The sequence below is a fragment of the Lampetra fluviatilis genome (genome assembly GCF_964198595.1).
Source record: "Lampetra fluviatilis chromosome 48 unlocalized genomic scaffold, kcLamFluv1.1 SUPER_48_unloc_1, whole genome shotgun sequence".
Taxonomy (NCBI): Eukaryota; Metazoa; Chordata; class Hyperoartia; order Petromyzontiformes; family Petromyzontidae; genus Lampetra; species Lampetra fluviatilis.
Window position 1 is genome coordinate 193,210 of NW_027620429.1, and position 17,500 is coordinate 210,709.

The 17,500-nt window shown below is 58.1% G+C and overlaps 2 protein-coding genes and 1 long non-coding RNA gene across 3 annotated transcripts in view; all 3 read right to left on the minus strand.

The window, feature by feature from the left end:
* The window catches only part of LOC144953853 (uncharacterized), an 18,678-nt gene extending 17,408 nt beyond the window's left edge, over positions 1–1,270 (minus strand). The window contains exon 1 of the mRNA XM_078884508.1: positions 1,199–1,270. Within this exon, the coding sequence (XP_078740634.1) occupies positions 1,199–1,270 (72 nt within the window). The remainder of the gene's footprint in view (positions 1–1,198) is intronic.
* An 893-nt stretch (positions 1,271–2,163) lies between these two features.
* Positions 2,164–4,069, minus strand: LOC144953849 (uncharacterized). Its single transcript, XR_013640914.1, has 3 exons — positions 3,976–4,069; positions 2,675–2,772; positions 2,164–2,221 (listed from the first exon to the last, which is right to left on the minus strand). It is a non-coding gene; the product is annotated as an uncharacterized LOC144953849 (long non-coding RNA).
* Positions 4,070–4,361: 292 nt separating this feature from the next.
* Positions 4,362–11,310, minus strand: LOC144953854 (uncharacterized). The gene is made up of 4 exons (XM_078884509.1): positions 11,142–11,310; positions 9,100–9,185; positions 5,947–6,420; positions 4,362–4,450 (listed from the first exon to the last, which is right to left on the minus strand). The coding sequence occupies exons 2-4, from the start codon at positions 9,182–9,184 to the stop codon at positions 4,362–4,364; spliced, it is 648 nt and encodes a 215-aa protein (XP_078740635.1). The 5' UTR covers position 9,185; positions 11,142–11,310.
* Between the last annotated feature and the right edge of the window lie 6,190 nt (positions 11,311–17,500).

A 17,500-nucleotide genomic window follows, 5' to 3' on the forward strand; every position in this document is an offset into this window, starting at 1 on the left:
CACTGGGGGGACACACTCAGTCAGTCACCCACACAGTCACCCACTCAGTCACCCACTCAGTCACCCACTCAGTCACTCAGTCACTCACCCACTCAGTCACCCACTCAGTCACTCAGTCACTCACCCACTCAGTCACCCACTCAGTCACTCAGTCACTCAGTCACTCACCGCTCCAGCGTGCCCACCAGCGCCTCCTGCACCCACTGGGGGGGACACAGTCAGTCAGTCACTCACTCACTCACTCAGTCACCCACTCAGTCACCCAGTCACTCACTCACTCAGTCACTCACCCAGTCACCGCTCCAGCGTGCCCACCAGCGCCTCCTGCACCCACTGGGAGACACAGTCACCCACTCAGTCACTCAGTCACCCACTCAGTCACTCACTCACTCAGTCACTCAGTCACTCAGTCACTCACTCAGTCACCCACTCAGTCACCCACTCACCGCTCCAGCGTAGCCAGCAGAGCCTCCTGCACCCACTGGGGGGGGAGACACTCACTCAGTCACTCAGTCACTCACCCACTCAGTCACCAACTCACTCACCCACCCACTCATTCACCCACCCACTCACTCACCCACTCAGTCACCCACTCACCCACCCACTCATTCACCCACCCACTCAGTCACCCACTCACCCACTCATTCACCCACCCATCCACCCATTCACCCACTCATTCACCCACTCATTCACCCCCCCCACTCATTCACCCACCCACTCACCCACTCATTCACCCACCCACTCATTCACCCACCCACTCATTCACTCACCCACTCATTCACCCACTCATTCACCCACCCACTCATTCACCCACCCACTCACCCACTCATTCACCCACCCACTCATTCACTCACCCACTCATTCACCCACTCATTCACCCACCAATTCATTTACCCACCCACTCATTCACCCACTCAGTCACCCACCCACTCATTCACCCACTCATTCACCCATTCACCCACCCACTCACCCACTCACCCACTCGTTCATTCATTAACTTACCCACTCAACCACTCGTTCACTCACCCACCCACTTAGTCATTCACTACCCTGCTCATTCACTCACTCACTCACTCATTAACTTACCCACTCACCCACTCATTCACTCACCCACCCACTTAGTCATTCACTCCCCTGCTCACTCATTCACTCACCCACCCACTTAGTCATTCACTCCCCTGCTCACTCACTCACTCACCTGCAGTCTGGACACGTGTACCGCTTGCTGTGGGCCACCAGACCCATCCCCAGTTCCTTCCACCTGAGTCATTCACAGACAAAGCACCATCATCGCTCCTGGCCAGCTCCATAGTCGCAGTGATGGTGTTGATGAAGGTGGTTGTGGTGGTGGTGAGTCTCTTGATGGTGGTGGTGGTGGTGATGATGATGATGATGATGGTGGTGGTGGTGGTGGTGGTGATGATGATGATGATGGTGTTGTTGATGATGATGATGGTGGTGTTGATGGTGTTGATGATGGTGGTGGTGGTGATGATGATGGTGGTGTTGATGATGATGATGGTGATGTTGATGGTGGTGGTGTTGATGATGGTGGTGTTGATGATGGTGGTGGTGATGATGGTGGTGGTGTTGATGATGATGGTGGTGTTGATGATGATGGTGGTGTTGATGATGGTGGCGATGATGTTGATGATGGTGGTGGTGTTGATGATGATGATCATGGTGGTGGTGTTGATGATGATGGTGTTGATGATGATGGTGGTGGTGTTGATGATGATGGTGTTGATGGTGGCGATGTTGATGATGGTGACGGTGTTGATGATGGTGACGTTGATGATGATGGTGATGTTGATGATGATGGTGGTGGTGATGTTGATGATGATGGTGGTGGTGCTGATGGTGGCGATGTTGATGTTGATGATGATGTTGATGATGACGATGTTGATGATGATGGTGGTGATGATGGTGTTGATGATGGTGGTGTTGATGGTGTTGATGATGATGACGATGTTGATGATGTTGATGACGTTGATGACTCGTCACCTCCGTCGTCACCCCCATGCTGCCCGACACGTCGACGCAGAAGACGAGCAGCTGGTGGCCATCAGCGGGATGAGGGGGTGGGGGGGGGTGGGGGTGGGGGGGGGTGCGCCCCCCCCCCGGGGGCCCCCCCCCTGAAGGTGACGTCACCTTGGGGGGGCACCGGGTTGTAGCGCAAGTCGAGCAAGTTGGAGCACGCACAGAACTCGCAGCTCCACACCTGACGTGGGGGAGAGCGGTGGGGGGGGGTGTTAGAACGTAGGGGGGTTGGGGTGCTAGAACAGGGGGGTTGGGGTGTTAGAACGTAGGGAGTGTTAGAACACGGGGAAGGGTGGCCGCTATGGGTGTATCACCGTGTCGCCGTGGTGCATTGTGGGTGTATCACCGTGTCGCCCCGGTGCATTGTGGGTGTCTCACCGTGTCGCCCCGGTGCATTGTGGGTGTATCACTGTGTCGCCCCGGTGCATTATGGGTGTCTCACCGTGTCGCCCCAGTGCATTGTGGGTGTCTCACCGTGTCGCCCCGGTGCATTGTGGGTGTCTCACCGTGTCGCCCCGGTGCGTTGTGGGTGTCTCACCGTGTCACCCCGGTGCATTGTGGGTGTCTCACCGTGTCGCCATGGTGCATTGTGGGTGTCTCACCGTGTCACCCCGGTGCATTGTGGGTGTCTCACCGTGTCGCCGTTGGGGTTGTCCGCTATGCGGCTGATTGAGGACAGGAAGGCGGAACAACGGACACAGGCGATTGGCGGTCCCCCCACATCCACACAGTCTGGAGGTCACGGGGGATACGGAGACGCGGGGTCACAGAGACATGGGGTCACGGGGGTCATGGTGACACGGGGTCATGGTGACACGGGGTCATGGTGAAACGGGGTCATGGTGACACGGGGTCACGGGGTCACAGAGACACGGGGTCATGGTGACATGGGGTCATGGTGACACGGGGTCATGGTGACATGGGGGTCATGGTGACACGGGGGACACGGGGGTCATGGTGACACGGGGTCATGGGGGTCATGGGGACACGGGGTCATGGTGACACGGGGTCACGGGAGACACGAGGTCACGCAGACAATCCACTTACATCGTTTTGCCGCTTACTGAACCATTGGTTTAAGCAGAGCCCGGCTCAGCTGGGTGGGGGGATGGATGTGTGAGTCTGTGTGTGTCTGTCTGTGTGTGTGTGTCTGTGTGTGTGTCTGTGTGTGTGTGTCTGTGTGTGTGTGTCTGTGTGTGTGTGTCTGTGTGTGTGTGTCTGTGTGTGTGTGTCTGTGTGTGTGTCTGTGTGTGTGTGTCTGTGTGTGTGTCTGTGTACACTGTGTCTGTGTGTGTGTACACTGTGTGTCTGTCTGTGTGTGTCTGTCTGTGTGTGTGTGTCTGTGTGTGTGTGTCTGTGTGTGTGTGTGTGTCTGTGGGTGTGTGTGTGTCTGTGGGTGTGTGTACACTGTGTGTAATGAGGAGCGGTGGGTGTAGTGGTTAGCGCTACGCTGCGCTATGAACCCGGTGACCCGAGTTCGATTCCCGCTCACGGCCAACACCAGTGACGATTATGTGAACCGGTCCCGGGCCTCCCCTAGGTTGACTCAGCCTCAAATGAGTACCTGGTGGGGTGTGTAAACATCGCCACTAGGGAGACAAAGGCGGCCGGGCGTGGTGCTGGCCACCCACCCCCTCGTGTGCCGTTCCGGCCTTCATAGGTGCTCGCTAACAGCACTTGCCCCTACAGTCTGTTAAGGCTACATGGGGGATCTTTGTTAACTTTTTACACTGTGTGTCTGTGTGTGTGTACACTGTGTGTGTGTGTACACTATGTGTGTCTGTGTGTGTACACTGTGTCTGTGTGTGTGTACACTGTGTGTGTGTGTACACTGTGTGTGTCTGTGTGTGTCTGTGTGTGTGTACACTGTGTCTGTGTGTGTGTACACTGTGTGTGTGACTGTGTGTCTGTGTGTTTCTGTGTTTCTGCTCTGACCGTGAGAGGTGTCTGTGAGTGTCCCCACAGAGACCGAGACGACGTTGAGGTTCGCTTGCGTCACGGGGGGGCCCCCCACGCCCCCCCCCTCCCCGGCAGAGTGGGGGGGCACGGCCCCCGCGGGGGTCCCGCTGCAGAGTCGCTGGCGGGGGGGGGGGGCCGGGGGGTGGTGGGGAGTGGGGGGCGAGCGCCCCGGGGGGCCGGGCGGGGGTGGGGGGCGCCGGAGCCCCTCCCCCCCCCCCGCTGGGGGGCTCCACCACCTCCACGTAGTCCGCTGGGGGGGGGGGGTGGGGGGCGAAGAGAGAGAGGGGGGAGAGGTAAGGCACTTGCCCCGGCATGCGTGGAGGCTACCTGGGGGAGCTGTGCCTCTAGCTGTGTGTGCCTCCTCACCTGCACGCGGCAGCGCCCCGGGGGGGGCTCTCATCGAGGGGGGCTTGGGGGGGCACCGGAGGCCCCTTTCGACTCGACGGGGGCCCTGATAGAGAAGACATCAACATCATCAACATCACCATCAACATCATCATCATCAACATCATCAACATCAACATCATCAACATCACCATCAACATCACCAGCATCACTATCAACATCACCACCATCATCAACATCATTATCAACATCAACATCACCATCAACATCATCATCATCACAATCATCAACATCATCATCAACATCATCAACATCATCATCAACATCATCAACATCATCACTATCATCAACATCATCATCAATATCACCATCATTATCAACATCACCATCACTATCACCATCATCAACATCACTATCATCATCATCAATAACAGGACCCTGTGGGGTGGGCTGGTAGGACTGAACAAGTGAATGGCTATAATAAAATAAAATGGCAGACAATGGCCGCCAATAAGTGGATGCCCCGTGGCCCCGCCCTCCACCCGCGTAGCCCCGCCCCGGCCACCCGTGGCCCCGCCCCATCTCGGTGTCCCCGCCCCCAGCTCCTTGCCCCGCCCCTTACCGCCGTAACCCCGCCCCAACCCCGCGTAGCCCCGCCCTCCATCTCGTGCCCACGCCCCCTGCCGCCGTTGCCCCGCCCAGCCCCGCCCAGCCCCGCGTAGCCCCGCCCCCTGCCGCTGTAGCCCCGCCCAATACACCCCGAGCGGGGGAGAGATTCCCAGGCCTGGCTCGGCTGGAGAGCCGCCGACGAGGGGGGGGGGGTAGGGAGTTGTTTTTAATGTAAAAGCTTTAAATGTAAATGTTTCTATTTAAAAACATCAGGGAATGTAACATTGTTAAACATGAACTCCCTTTCACACACGCGGGGGAACTATACGAAGGGAGAGCTTGAGGCCTAGGTCTAGGCTTTAGGCCTAGCTGTAGGCCTTAGGCCGCCGTGAGTTAATTGTTAATATAAATGTTTTAATTATTTATGTAAAAGCTTTAAATGTAAATGTTGCTATTAAAAAACATCAGGGAATGTAACATTGTTAAACATTAACTCCCTTTCACACACGCGGGGGAACTATACGAAGGGAGAGCTTGAGGCCTAGGTCTAGGCTTTAGGCCTAGCTCTAGGCCTTAGGCCGCCGTGATTTAATTGTTAATATAAATGTTTTAATTATTTATGTAAAAGCTTTAAATGTAAATGTTTCTATTTAAAAACATCAGGGAATGTAACATTGTTAAACATGAACTCCCTTTAACACACGCGGGGGAACTATACGAAGGGAGAGTTTCAGGCCTAGGTCTAGGCTTTTGTAGGGTCCTGCCAAGTGTTTGCAGTAGGGGGCGATGTTGATACACGGACGGACGGACGATATAGTCTATTGGTGGCTGGTCCACTTCGTTCCTACCAGTATCATCATCAACATCACCACCATCATCATCAACATCACCACCATCATCATCAACATCACCACCATCATCACCATTACCACCATCACCACCATCACCACCATCACCACCATCACCACCATCACCACCACCACCACCACCTACCTCTCCTATCCTCCACGTAGTGGTAGGTAACTCCACCACCATCATCACCTCCCGTGCCCTGGGGGGGGCTAAAGCTGTGGTACTGCTGCTGCTCCCCATAGGCATAGTCGTACGGGGGGGCGGGGCCACTCCCGGGGAGGGCGGGGCCAGCCCACGAGTGGGCGGGGCCAAGTCCGGCGTGGGCGGGGCCAGGTCCGGCGTGGGCGGGGCCAGATGTGGTGTGGGAGAGGGCGGGGCTTGAGCCGAAGTGGGCGGGGCCTCTTAAGAACGGGTTTGTATTGGGAGGGGCGTGGCCTGTGTCTGAGAGGGAGGGGCTTGAGCCGAAGTGGGCGTGGCTTGTGTCTGAGAGGGAGGGGCTTGAGCTGGAGAGGGCGGGGCTTAGCCTCGGATAGAGGCGGGGCCACGGCCCAGGGGGGGCGTCGGCGGTGACGTCACAGGCCGGGATGTCGTCATAGATGGGGTCCCCGTCGCCTCCTGAGGGCAGATTGACAGGCGGGAGAGTTGAGTAACCACGTGGTCTGTGGTGGTGGTGGTGGTGGTGATGGTGGTGATGGTGGTGGTGGTGGTGATGGTGGTGGTGGTGATGGTGGTGATGGTGGTGGTGGTGATGGTGGTGATGGTGATGGTGGTGATGGTGATGGTGGTGATGGTGGTGGTGGTGGTGGTGATGGTGGTGATGGTGGTGGTGGTGATGGTGGTGGTGGTGATGGTGGTGATGGTGGTGGTGGTGATGGTGATGGTGGTGATGGTGGTGATGGTGGTGGTGGTGGTGATGGTGGTGATGGTGATGGTGGTGATGGTGATGGTGGTGATGGTGATGGTGGTGATGGTGGTGGTGGTGGTGGTGATGGTGGTGATGGTGGTGGTGGTGGTGATGGTGGTGGTGATGGAGGTGGTGGTGGTGATGGTGGTGGTGATGGTGATGGTGGTGGTGGTGGTGATGGTGGTGATGGTGGTGATGGTGGTGATGGTGATGGTGGTGATGGTGGTGATGGTGGTGATGGTGGTGGTGGTGATGGTGGTGATGGTGGTGATGGTGGTGGTGGTGATGGTGGTGATGGTGGTGATGGTGATGGTGGTGATGGTGGTGATGGTGATGGTGGTGATGGTGGTGATGGTGGTGGTGGTGATGGTGGTGGTGGTGATGGTGATGGTGGTGATGGTGGTGATGGTGGTGATGGTGGTGGTGGTGGTGGTGATGGTGGTGATGGTGATGGTGGTGATGGTGGTGATGGTGGTGGTGATGGTGGTGGTGGTGATGGTGGTGATGGTGGTGGTGGTGGTGGTGGTGATGGTGGTGGTGATGGAGGTGGTGGTGGTGATGGTGGTGGTGATGGTGATGGTGGTGGTGATGGTGGTGATGGTGGTGGTGGTGATGGTGGTGATGGTGGTGGTGGTGATGGTGGTGATGGTGGTGGTGGTGATGGTGGTGATGGTGGTGGTGGTGATGGTGATGGTGGTGATGATGGTGGTGGTGGTGATGGTGGTGATGGTGGTGGTGGTGATGGTGGTGATGGTGATGGTGGTGATGGTGGTGATGGTGGTGGTGGTGATGGTGATGGTGGTGATGATGGTGGTGGTGGTGATGGTGGTGATGGTGGTGGTGGTGATGGTGGTGATGGTGATGGTGGTGATGGTGGTGATGGTGATGGTGGTGATGGTGATGGTGGTGGTGGTGGTGATGGTGGTGGTGGTGATGGTGGTGATGGTGGTGATGGTGGTGGTGATGGTGGTGGTGATGGTGGTGGTGGTGATGGTGGTGGTGGTGATGGTGGTGGTGGTGATGGTGGTGGTGGTGATGGTGGTGGTGGTGGTGATGGTGGTAATGGTGGTGATGGTGGTGATGATGGTGGTGGTGGTGATGGTGATGGTGGTGGTGATGGTGGTGGTGGTGATGGTGATGGTGGTGGTGGTGATGGTGATGGTGGTGGTGGTGATGGTGGTGGTGGTGATGGTGGTGATGGTGGTGGTGGTGATGGTGGTGGTGATGGTGGTGGTGATGGAGGTGGTGGTGGTGGTGATGGTGATGGTGGTGGTGGTGATGGTGGTGGTGGTGATGGTGGTGATGGTGGTGGTGGTGATGGTGGTGGTGATGGTGGTGGTGATGGAGGTGGTGGTGATGGTGATGGTGGTGGTGGTGATGGTGGTGATGGTGGTGGTGGTGATGGTGGTGGTGATGGTGATGGTGGTGATGGTGGTGATGATGGTGGTGGTGGTGATGGTGGTGGTGGTGATGGTGGTGGTGATGGTGGTGGTGGTGGTGATGGTGGTGGTGATGGTGGTGGTAGTGATGGTGGTGATGGTGGTGATGATGGTGGTGGTGGTGATGGTGATGGTGGTGGTGATGGTGGTGGTGGTGATGGTGATGGTGGTGGTGGTGATGGTGATGGTGGTGGTGGTGATGGTGGTGGTGATGGTGGTGGTGATGGTGGTGGTGATGATGGTGATGGTGGTGGTGATGATGGTGGTGGTAGTGGTGGTGGGGGTGGTGATGGTGGTGGTGATGGTGGTGGTGATGATGGTGATGGTGGTGGTGATGATGTTGGTGGTGATGGTGGTGGTGATGATGGTGATGGTGGTGGTGATGATGGTGGTGGTAGTGGTGGTGCGGGTGGTGATGGTGGTGGTGATGGTGGTGGTTGTGGTGATGATGGTGATGGTGGTGGTGGTGGTGGTGATGGTGGTGGTGATGGTGGTGGTGATGATGGTGATGGTGGTGGTGATGATGGTGGTGGTAGTGGTGGTGGGGGTGGTGATGGTGGTGGTGATGGTGGTGGTGGTGGTGATGGTGATGGTGGTGGTGGTGATGGTGATGGTGGTGATGGTGGTGGTGGTGATGGTGGTGGTGATAGTGGTGGTGGTGGTGATAGTGGTGGTGGTGATGGTGGTGGTGATGGTGATGGTGGTGATGGTGGTGATGGTGGTGGTGATGGTGGTGGTGGTGATGGTGGTGGTGGTGATGGTGGTGGTGATGGTGGTGGTGGTGGTGATAGTGGTGGTGGTGATGGTGGTGGTGATGGTGATGGTGGTGATGGTGGTGATGGTGGTGGTGATGGTGGTGGTGGTGATGGTGGTGGTGGTGATGGTGGTGGTGATGGTGGTGGTGATGGTGGTGATGGTGGTGGTGATGATGGTGATGGTGGTCAGAGCTACCTGGGTGTGAGACAGCGGAGTTTGCAGACTCCCCCGCGCCCTCCGTGCTCCGGGGAATGTAAATATATTGACAGGCAAACTCCATCCTGCACACACACACAGTGACACACACACACACACACAGTGACACACACACACACAGTGACACACACACACACAGTGACACACACACACACACACAGTGACACACACACACACACAGTGACACACACACACACACAGTGACACACACACACACAGTGACACACACACACACACAGTGACACACACACACACAGTGACACACACACACACACAGTGACACACACACACACAGTGTCACACACACACACAGTGACACACACACAGTGACACACACACACACACAGTGACACACACACAGTGACACACACACACACACAGTGACACACACACACACACACAGTGTCACACACACACACAGTGACACACACACACACACAGTGACACACACACACAGTGACACACACACACAGTGTCACACACACACACAGTGTCACACACACACAGTGACACACACACACAGTGACACACACACACAGTGTCACACACACACACAGTGTCACACACACACACAGTGACACACACACACACAGTGACACGCACACACACACAGTGACACACACACACACAGTGACACACACACAGTGACACACACACACACACACACAGTGACACACACACACACAGTGACACACACAGTGACACACACACACAGTGACACACACACACAGTGACACACACACAGTGTCACACACACACAGTGACACACACAGATATATACACACACAGATGCACACACACACAGTGACACACACACACAGTGACACACACACACACAGTGACACACACACAGTGACACACACAGATACACACACACACACACAGTGTCACACACACACACAGTGTCACACACACAGTGATACACACACAGTGACACACACACACAGTGACACACACACAGTGACACACACACACAGTGACACACACACAGTGACACACACACAGTGTCACACACACACAGTGACACACACAGATATATACACACACAGATGCACACACACACACAGTGACACACACACACACACAGTGACACACACACACAGTGACACACACACACAGTGACACACACAGATACACACACACACACACAGTGTCACACACACACACACAGTGACACACACAGTGACACACACAGTGACACACACAGTGACACACACACAGTGACACACACAGTGACACACACACACGCACAGTGACACACACACACACACAGTGACACACACACACGCACAGTGACACACACACACACACAGTGACACACACACAGTGACACACACACACAGTGTCACACACACAGTGACACACACACACACACAGTGACACACACACACGCACAGTGACACACACACACACACACAGTGACACACACAGTGTCACACACACACAGTGACACACACAGTGACACACACAGTGACACACACACACAGTGTCACACACACAGTGACACACACACAGTGACACACACAGTGACAACAACAACAACTCCAAAAGCAACAGCCGCCTTTCGGCCACCGAGTGGCGGTGACATCAGCACCGCGCCCGTGCCAGGCTAGGTTCACCGTGCCAGGCTAGGTTCACCGTGCCAGGCTAGGTTCACCGTGCCAGGCTAGGTTCACCTCGCCAGGCTAGGTTCACCGTGCCAGGCTAGGTTCACCGTGCCAAGCTAGGTTCACAGTGCCAGGCTAGGTTCACCGTGCCAGGCTAGGTTCACCGTGCCAGGCTAGGTTCACCGTGCCAGGCTAGGTTCACCTCGCCAGGCTAGGTTCACAGTGCCAGGCTAGGTTCACCTCGCCAGGCTAGGTTCACCGTGCCAGGCTAGGTTCACCGTGCCAGGCTAGGTTCACCTCGCCAGGCTAGGTTCACAGTGCCAGGCTAGGTTCACCGTGCCAGGCTAGGTTCACCGTGCCAGGCTAGGTTCACCGTGCCAGGCTAGGTTCACCTCGCCACCGACGCAAACTCACCTGCTCAGCGGACGGCCTCACGTGGGGAGAGGCGAGGGAGAGGCGAGGTCCTGGGGCAGGTGTGTGCCCGTGGCGTCGGCACTTGGGCCGCTCTGTCTGTTGACGCCGCCGCTGCCAATGGCGACCACGCAGCCCGGATGCAACAGGTGCAGCCGTGACGTCACGCAGGTGACCCTACCTGCGTGACGTCACAGCCGCTTAATATTCATGAGGTCGTGGAGCGGAGCCGATGAACAGGAATACGTCACGCGAGATAACATCGCTGTTGCAACACTCTGTGTGTGTGTGTGCGTGTGTGTGTCACTGTGTGTGTGTGACCTTAAAAATAATGTGTGGTGAGTCTGTGTGGTGAGTCTGTGTGGTGAGTCTGTGGGTCTCACCCACTCACCCACCCACTCCCCCACCCACTCACCCACCCACTCACCCACCCACTCACCCACCCACTCACTCACTCACCCACCCACTCACTCACCCACCCACTCACCCACCCACCCACTCACTCACCCACCCACCCACTCACTCACCCACTCACCCACCCACTCACACACCCACCCACCCACTCACTCACCCACCCACCCACCCACTCACCCACTCACCCACCCACACACCCACTCACCCACCCACCCACTCACTCACCCACCCACTCACTCACCCACTCACCCACCCACCCACTCACCCATCCACCCACCCACCCACTCACTCACCCACCCACCCACTCACTCACTCACTCACCCACCCACCCACTCACCCACCCACACACCCACTCACCCACCCACCCACTCACTCACCCACTCACCCACCCACCCACTCACTCACCCACTCACCCACCCACCCACCCACTCACTCACCCACTCACCCACCCACCCACCCACCCACCCACTCACTCACCCACTCACCCACCCACCCACTCACTCACCCACTCACCCACCCACCCACTCACTCACCCACTCACCCACCCACCCACCCACTCACCCACCCACTCACTCACCCACCCACCCACTCACTCACCCACCCACCCACCCACCCACACACCCACCCACTTACCCACCCACCACCCACTCACCCACCCACCTACTCACCCATCCACTCACCCACCCACCCACTCACCCACCCACCCACTCACCCACTCACTCACTCACCCACCCACCCCACTCACCCACCCACCCACTCACTCATCCACTCACCCACTCACCCACCCACCCACTCACTCACCCACTCACCCACCCACCCACCCACCCACTCACCCACCCACCCACTCACCCACACACCCACCCACTCACCCACTCACCCACTCACTCACTCACCCACCCACTCACTCACCCACCCATCCACACACCCATCCACCCACCCACTCACCCACCCACCCACCCACTCACTCACTCACTCACTCACTCACCCACCCACCCACCCACTCACTCACCCACCCACCCACCCACCCACTCACCCACCCACCCACTCACTCACTCACTCACCCACCCACTCACTCACCCACTCACTCACTCACCCACCCACTCACCCACCCACTCACTCACCCACTCACCCACCCACCCACTCACTCACCCACTCACCCACCCACCCACCCACTCACCCACCCACTCACTCACCCACCCACCCACTCACTCACTCACCCACCCACCCACCCACACACCCACCCACTTACCCACCCACCACCCACTCACCCACCCACCTACTCACCCATCCACTCACCCACCCACCCACTCACCCACCCACCCACTCACCCACTCACTCACTCACCCACCCACCCACTCACCCACCCACCCACTCACTCATCCACTCACCCACTCACCCACCCACCCACTCACTCACCCACTCACCCACCCACCCACCCACTCACCCACCCACCCACCCACCCACCCACTCACCCACACACCCACCCACTCACCCACTCACTCACTCACTCACCCACCCACTCACTCACCCACCCATCCACACACCCATCCACCCACCCACTCACCCACCCACCCACCCACTCACTCACTCACTCACTCACCCACCCACCCACCCACTCACTCACCCACCCACCCACCCACCCACTCACCCACCCACCCACTCACTCACTCACTCACTCACCCACTCACCCACCCACTCACTCACCCACTCACTCACTCACCCACCCACTCACCCACTCACTCACCCACCCACCCACCCACCCACTCACCCACCCACCCACTCACTCACTCACTCACTCACCCACCCACTCACTCACCCACTCACTCACTCACCCACCCACTCACCCACTCACTCACCCACCCACTCACTCACCCACCCACCCACCCACCCACCCACTCACCCACCCACCCACCCACCCACCCACTCACTCACTCACTCACCCACCCACTCACTCACCCACCCACTCACTCACTCACTCACCCACCCACCCACCCACTCACCCACTCACCCACCCACCCACTCACCCACTCACCCACCCACCCACCCACTCACTCACTCACTCACCCACCCACCCACTCACTCACTCACCCACCCACCCACTCACCCACCCACTCACCCACTCACTCACTCACCCACCCATCCACACACCAGAGTCACGGGCGTCAACACGGAGCCGACTGGGCCGACCGCATTCCACCCCAAGACAAACATCACATCGAACTAAATATAGATTCGAGACAGGGGGAGGGGGGGTCAACGCTTTGTGACGTACACATTGCGTCATAGGCGAGGTTGAGAAACCACCTGTGACGCAACCCCGCGTGACGTCACCCTTATTCTGCGTCACGTGGTGGCCACGAGATGTTGACTACCTCGCCTGGTCTGCAGGAGGTCGTGGGGTCGATCCCGACCCTGACGACGCCTGCCGCTGTCTGTGTGGAGTCTGCGTCTCTCTCCCCGTGGTGGTCGCCGCGTGGATTTGTCTCCGTGTCCTCCTCCGGCTTTCCCCTCAGAGATCCATAGACTCCGATAGAAGCATAGAGACCCACAGAGACACAGAGACCCACAGAGACCCACAGAGACCCACAGAGACACAGAGACCCACACAGACTCACAGAGACCCACACAGACCCACAGTGACCCACAGAGACCCACAGAGACACAGAGACCCACAGAGACTCACAGAGACTCACAGAGACCCACACAGACCCACAGTGACCCACAGAGACTCACAGAGACACAGAGACTCACAGAGACCCACAGAGACCCACAGAGACCCACAGAGACAGAGACTCACAGAGACCCACAGAGACAGAGACCCACAGAGACCCACAGAGACCCACAGAGACCCACAGAGACAGAGACTCACAGAGACCCACAGAGACCCACAGAGACCCACAGAGACCCACAGAGACAGAGACTCACAGAGACCCACAGAGACCCACAGAGACCCACAGTGACCCACAGTGACCCACAGAGACTCACAGAGTCTCACAGAGACCCACACAAACCCTCAGAGACCCACACTGACCCACAGTGACCCACAGAGACTCACAGAGACTCACACAAACCCACAGAGACCCACAGAGACTCACAGAGACTCACAGAGACCCACACAGACCCACAGTGACCCACATAGACTCACAGAGACCCACACAGACCCACAGTGACCCACAGAGACCCACACAGACCCACAGTGACCCACAGAGACCCACAGAGACCCACAGTGACCCACAGAGACCCACATAGACACACAGACTCACAGAGACACACACAGAGATCCACACAGACCCACAGAGACCCACAGAGACCCACAGTGACCCACAGAGCCACACACAGAGACCCACAGAGCCACACACAGAGACCCACAGAGACCCACAGAGACCCACACAGTCCCACAGAGACCCATCTGTTCCATCTCCCTCCATTCCACACCGTGCGTGTACGTCTGTTCCATCTGCATGAATATCCATGAGAACATGCACACGGAACCCACGTGTCATACCCATGCGTAAGGCTTTATTGACAATGGCAAGAATTCAAGGCACAGATTCACCGATGGGAATACACCCACCAGATAAAGACAAAGCCCCCCCTCTCCCCCCCAGGTAGCCCACGCAGGCTGTCGTGGCAAGTGCTGTTAGCAAGCAGCAGCAGCAGCGGTGTAGTCAATACGGTGCACGCCCAGACGCCTTCGTGTTCATGTTGGTTAATACTCCAAAGACAAAGCCCCCCCCCCCCCCCCGTACAGCCTCTAGGCTGCAGGCCAGAGGTTTTGATTCCTTACCCCTCGTACCCGGCCGCACCAGGGTCGCAAACAGGTACCCCTACCCGTACCCTACCCGTACCCGTACCCTACCCGTACCCTACCCGTACCCTACCCGTACCCGTACCCTACCCGTACCCTACCCGTACCCTACCCGTACCCGTACCCGTACCCTACCCGTACCCGTACCCTACCCGTACCCGTACCCGTACCCTACCCGTACCCTACCCGTACCCTACCCGTACCCTACCCGTACCCGTACCCTACCCGTACCCGTACCCTACCCGTACCCTACCCGTACCCCGTACCCTACCCGTACCCTACCCGTACCCTACCCGTACCCTACCCGTACCCGTACCCTACCCGTACCCTACCCGTACCCTACCCGTACCCGTACCCTACCCGTACCCTACCCGTACCCTACCCGTACCCGTACCCGTACCCTACCCGTACCCTACCCGTACCCGTACCCTACCCGTACCCGTACCCTACCCGTACCCTACCCGTACCCTACCCGTACCCGTACCCTACCCGTACCCTACCCGTACCCTACCCGTACCCTACCCGTACCCTACCCGTACCCGTACCCTACCCGTACCCTACCCGTACCCTACCCTACCCGTACCCGTACCATACCCGTACCCGTACCCGTACCCTACCCGTACCCTACCCGTACCCTACCCGTACCCGTACCCTACCCGTACCCTACCCGATACCCTACCCTACCCGTACCCTACCCGTACCCTACCCGTACCCTACCCGTACCCGTACCCTACCCGTACCCTACCCGTACCCTACCCGTACCCGTACCCTACCCGTACCCTACCCGATACCCTACCCTACCCGTACCCTACCCGTACCCGTACCCTACCCGTACCCTACCCGTACCCTACCCGTACCCGTACCCTACCCGTACCCTACCCGTACCCTACCCTACCCGTACCCTACCCGTACCCGTACCCTACCCGTACCCTACCCGTACCCGTACCATACCCGTACCCTACCCATACCCTACCCGTACCCTACCCGTACCCTACCCGTACCCGTACCCTACCCGTACCCGTACCCGTACCATACCCGTACCCTACCCGTACCCGTACCCTACCCGTACCCTACCCGTACCCTACCCGTACCCGTACCCTACCCGTACCCTACCCGATACCCTACCCGTACCCTACCCGTACCCTACCCGTACCCTACCCGTACCCTACCCGTACCCGTACCCTACCCGTACCCTACCCGTACCCGTACCCTACCCGTACCCTACCCGTACCCGTACCCTACCCGTACCCGTACCCTACCCCATACCCGTACCCTACCCGTACCCGTACCATACCCGTACCCTACCCGTACCCCTACCCGATACCCGTACCCTACCCCATACCCGTACCCTACCCGTACCCTACCCGTACCCGTACCCGTACCCTACCCGTACCCTACCCGTACCCAGCCGGGTACCCAGCCGGGTACGGGTATCGGGTACCCGATTGCGACCTCTGGGATGAAGCCACGTTGCAGGCGCGGGTGGGTTGATTCTAGGAACTTGAATTGTGAGAAGAGACAAGACGTCGGGAAATGAGTGACAAACGGCGACTCACCGAGTGACTCACGGCCTACCCGTACCCGTACCAGGCCGGGTACGGGTAGCAGGGTATCGGGTAGAGTACGGGTATGGGGTAGGGTACGGGTATCGGGTAGGGTACGGGTATGGGGTAGGGTACGGGTATCGGGTAGGGTACGGGTATCGGGTAGGGTACGGGTATGGGGTAGGGTACGGGTATGGGGTAGGGTACGGGTATGGGGTAGGGTACGGGTATCGGGTAGGGTACGGGTATGGGGTAGGGTACGGGTATGGGGTAGGGTACGGGTATCGGGTAGGGTACGGGTATGGGGTAGGGTACGGGTATGGGGTAGGGTACGGGTATGGGGTAGGGTACGGGTATGGGGTAGGGTACGGGTATCGGGTAGGGTACGGGTATCGGGTAGGGTACGGGTATGGGGTAGGGTACGGGTATGGGGTAGGGTACGGGTATGGGGTAGGGTACGGGTATGGGGTAGGGTACGGGTATCGGGTAGGGTACGGGTATGGGGTAGGGTACGGGTATGGGGTAGGGTACGGGTATCGGGTAGGGTACGGGTATGGGGTAGGGTACGGGTATGGGGTAGGGTACGGGTATGGGGT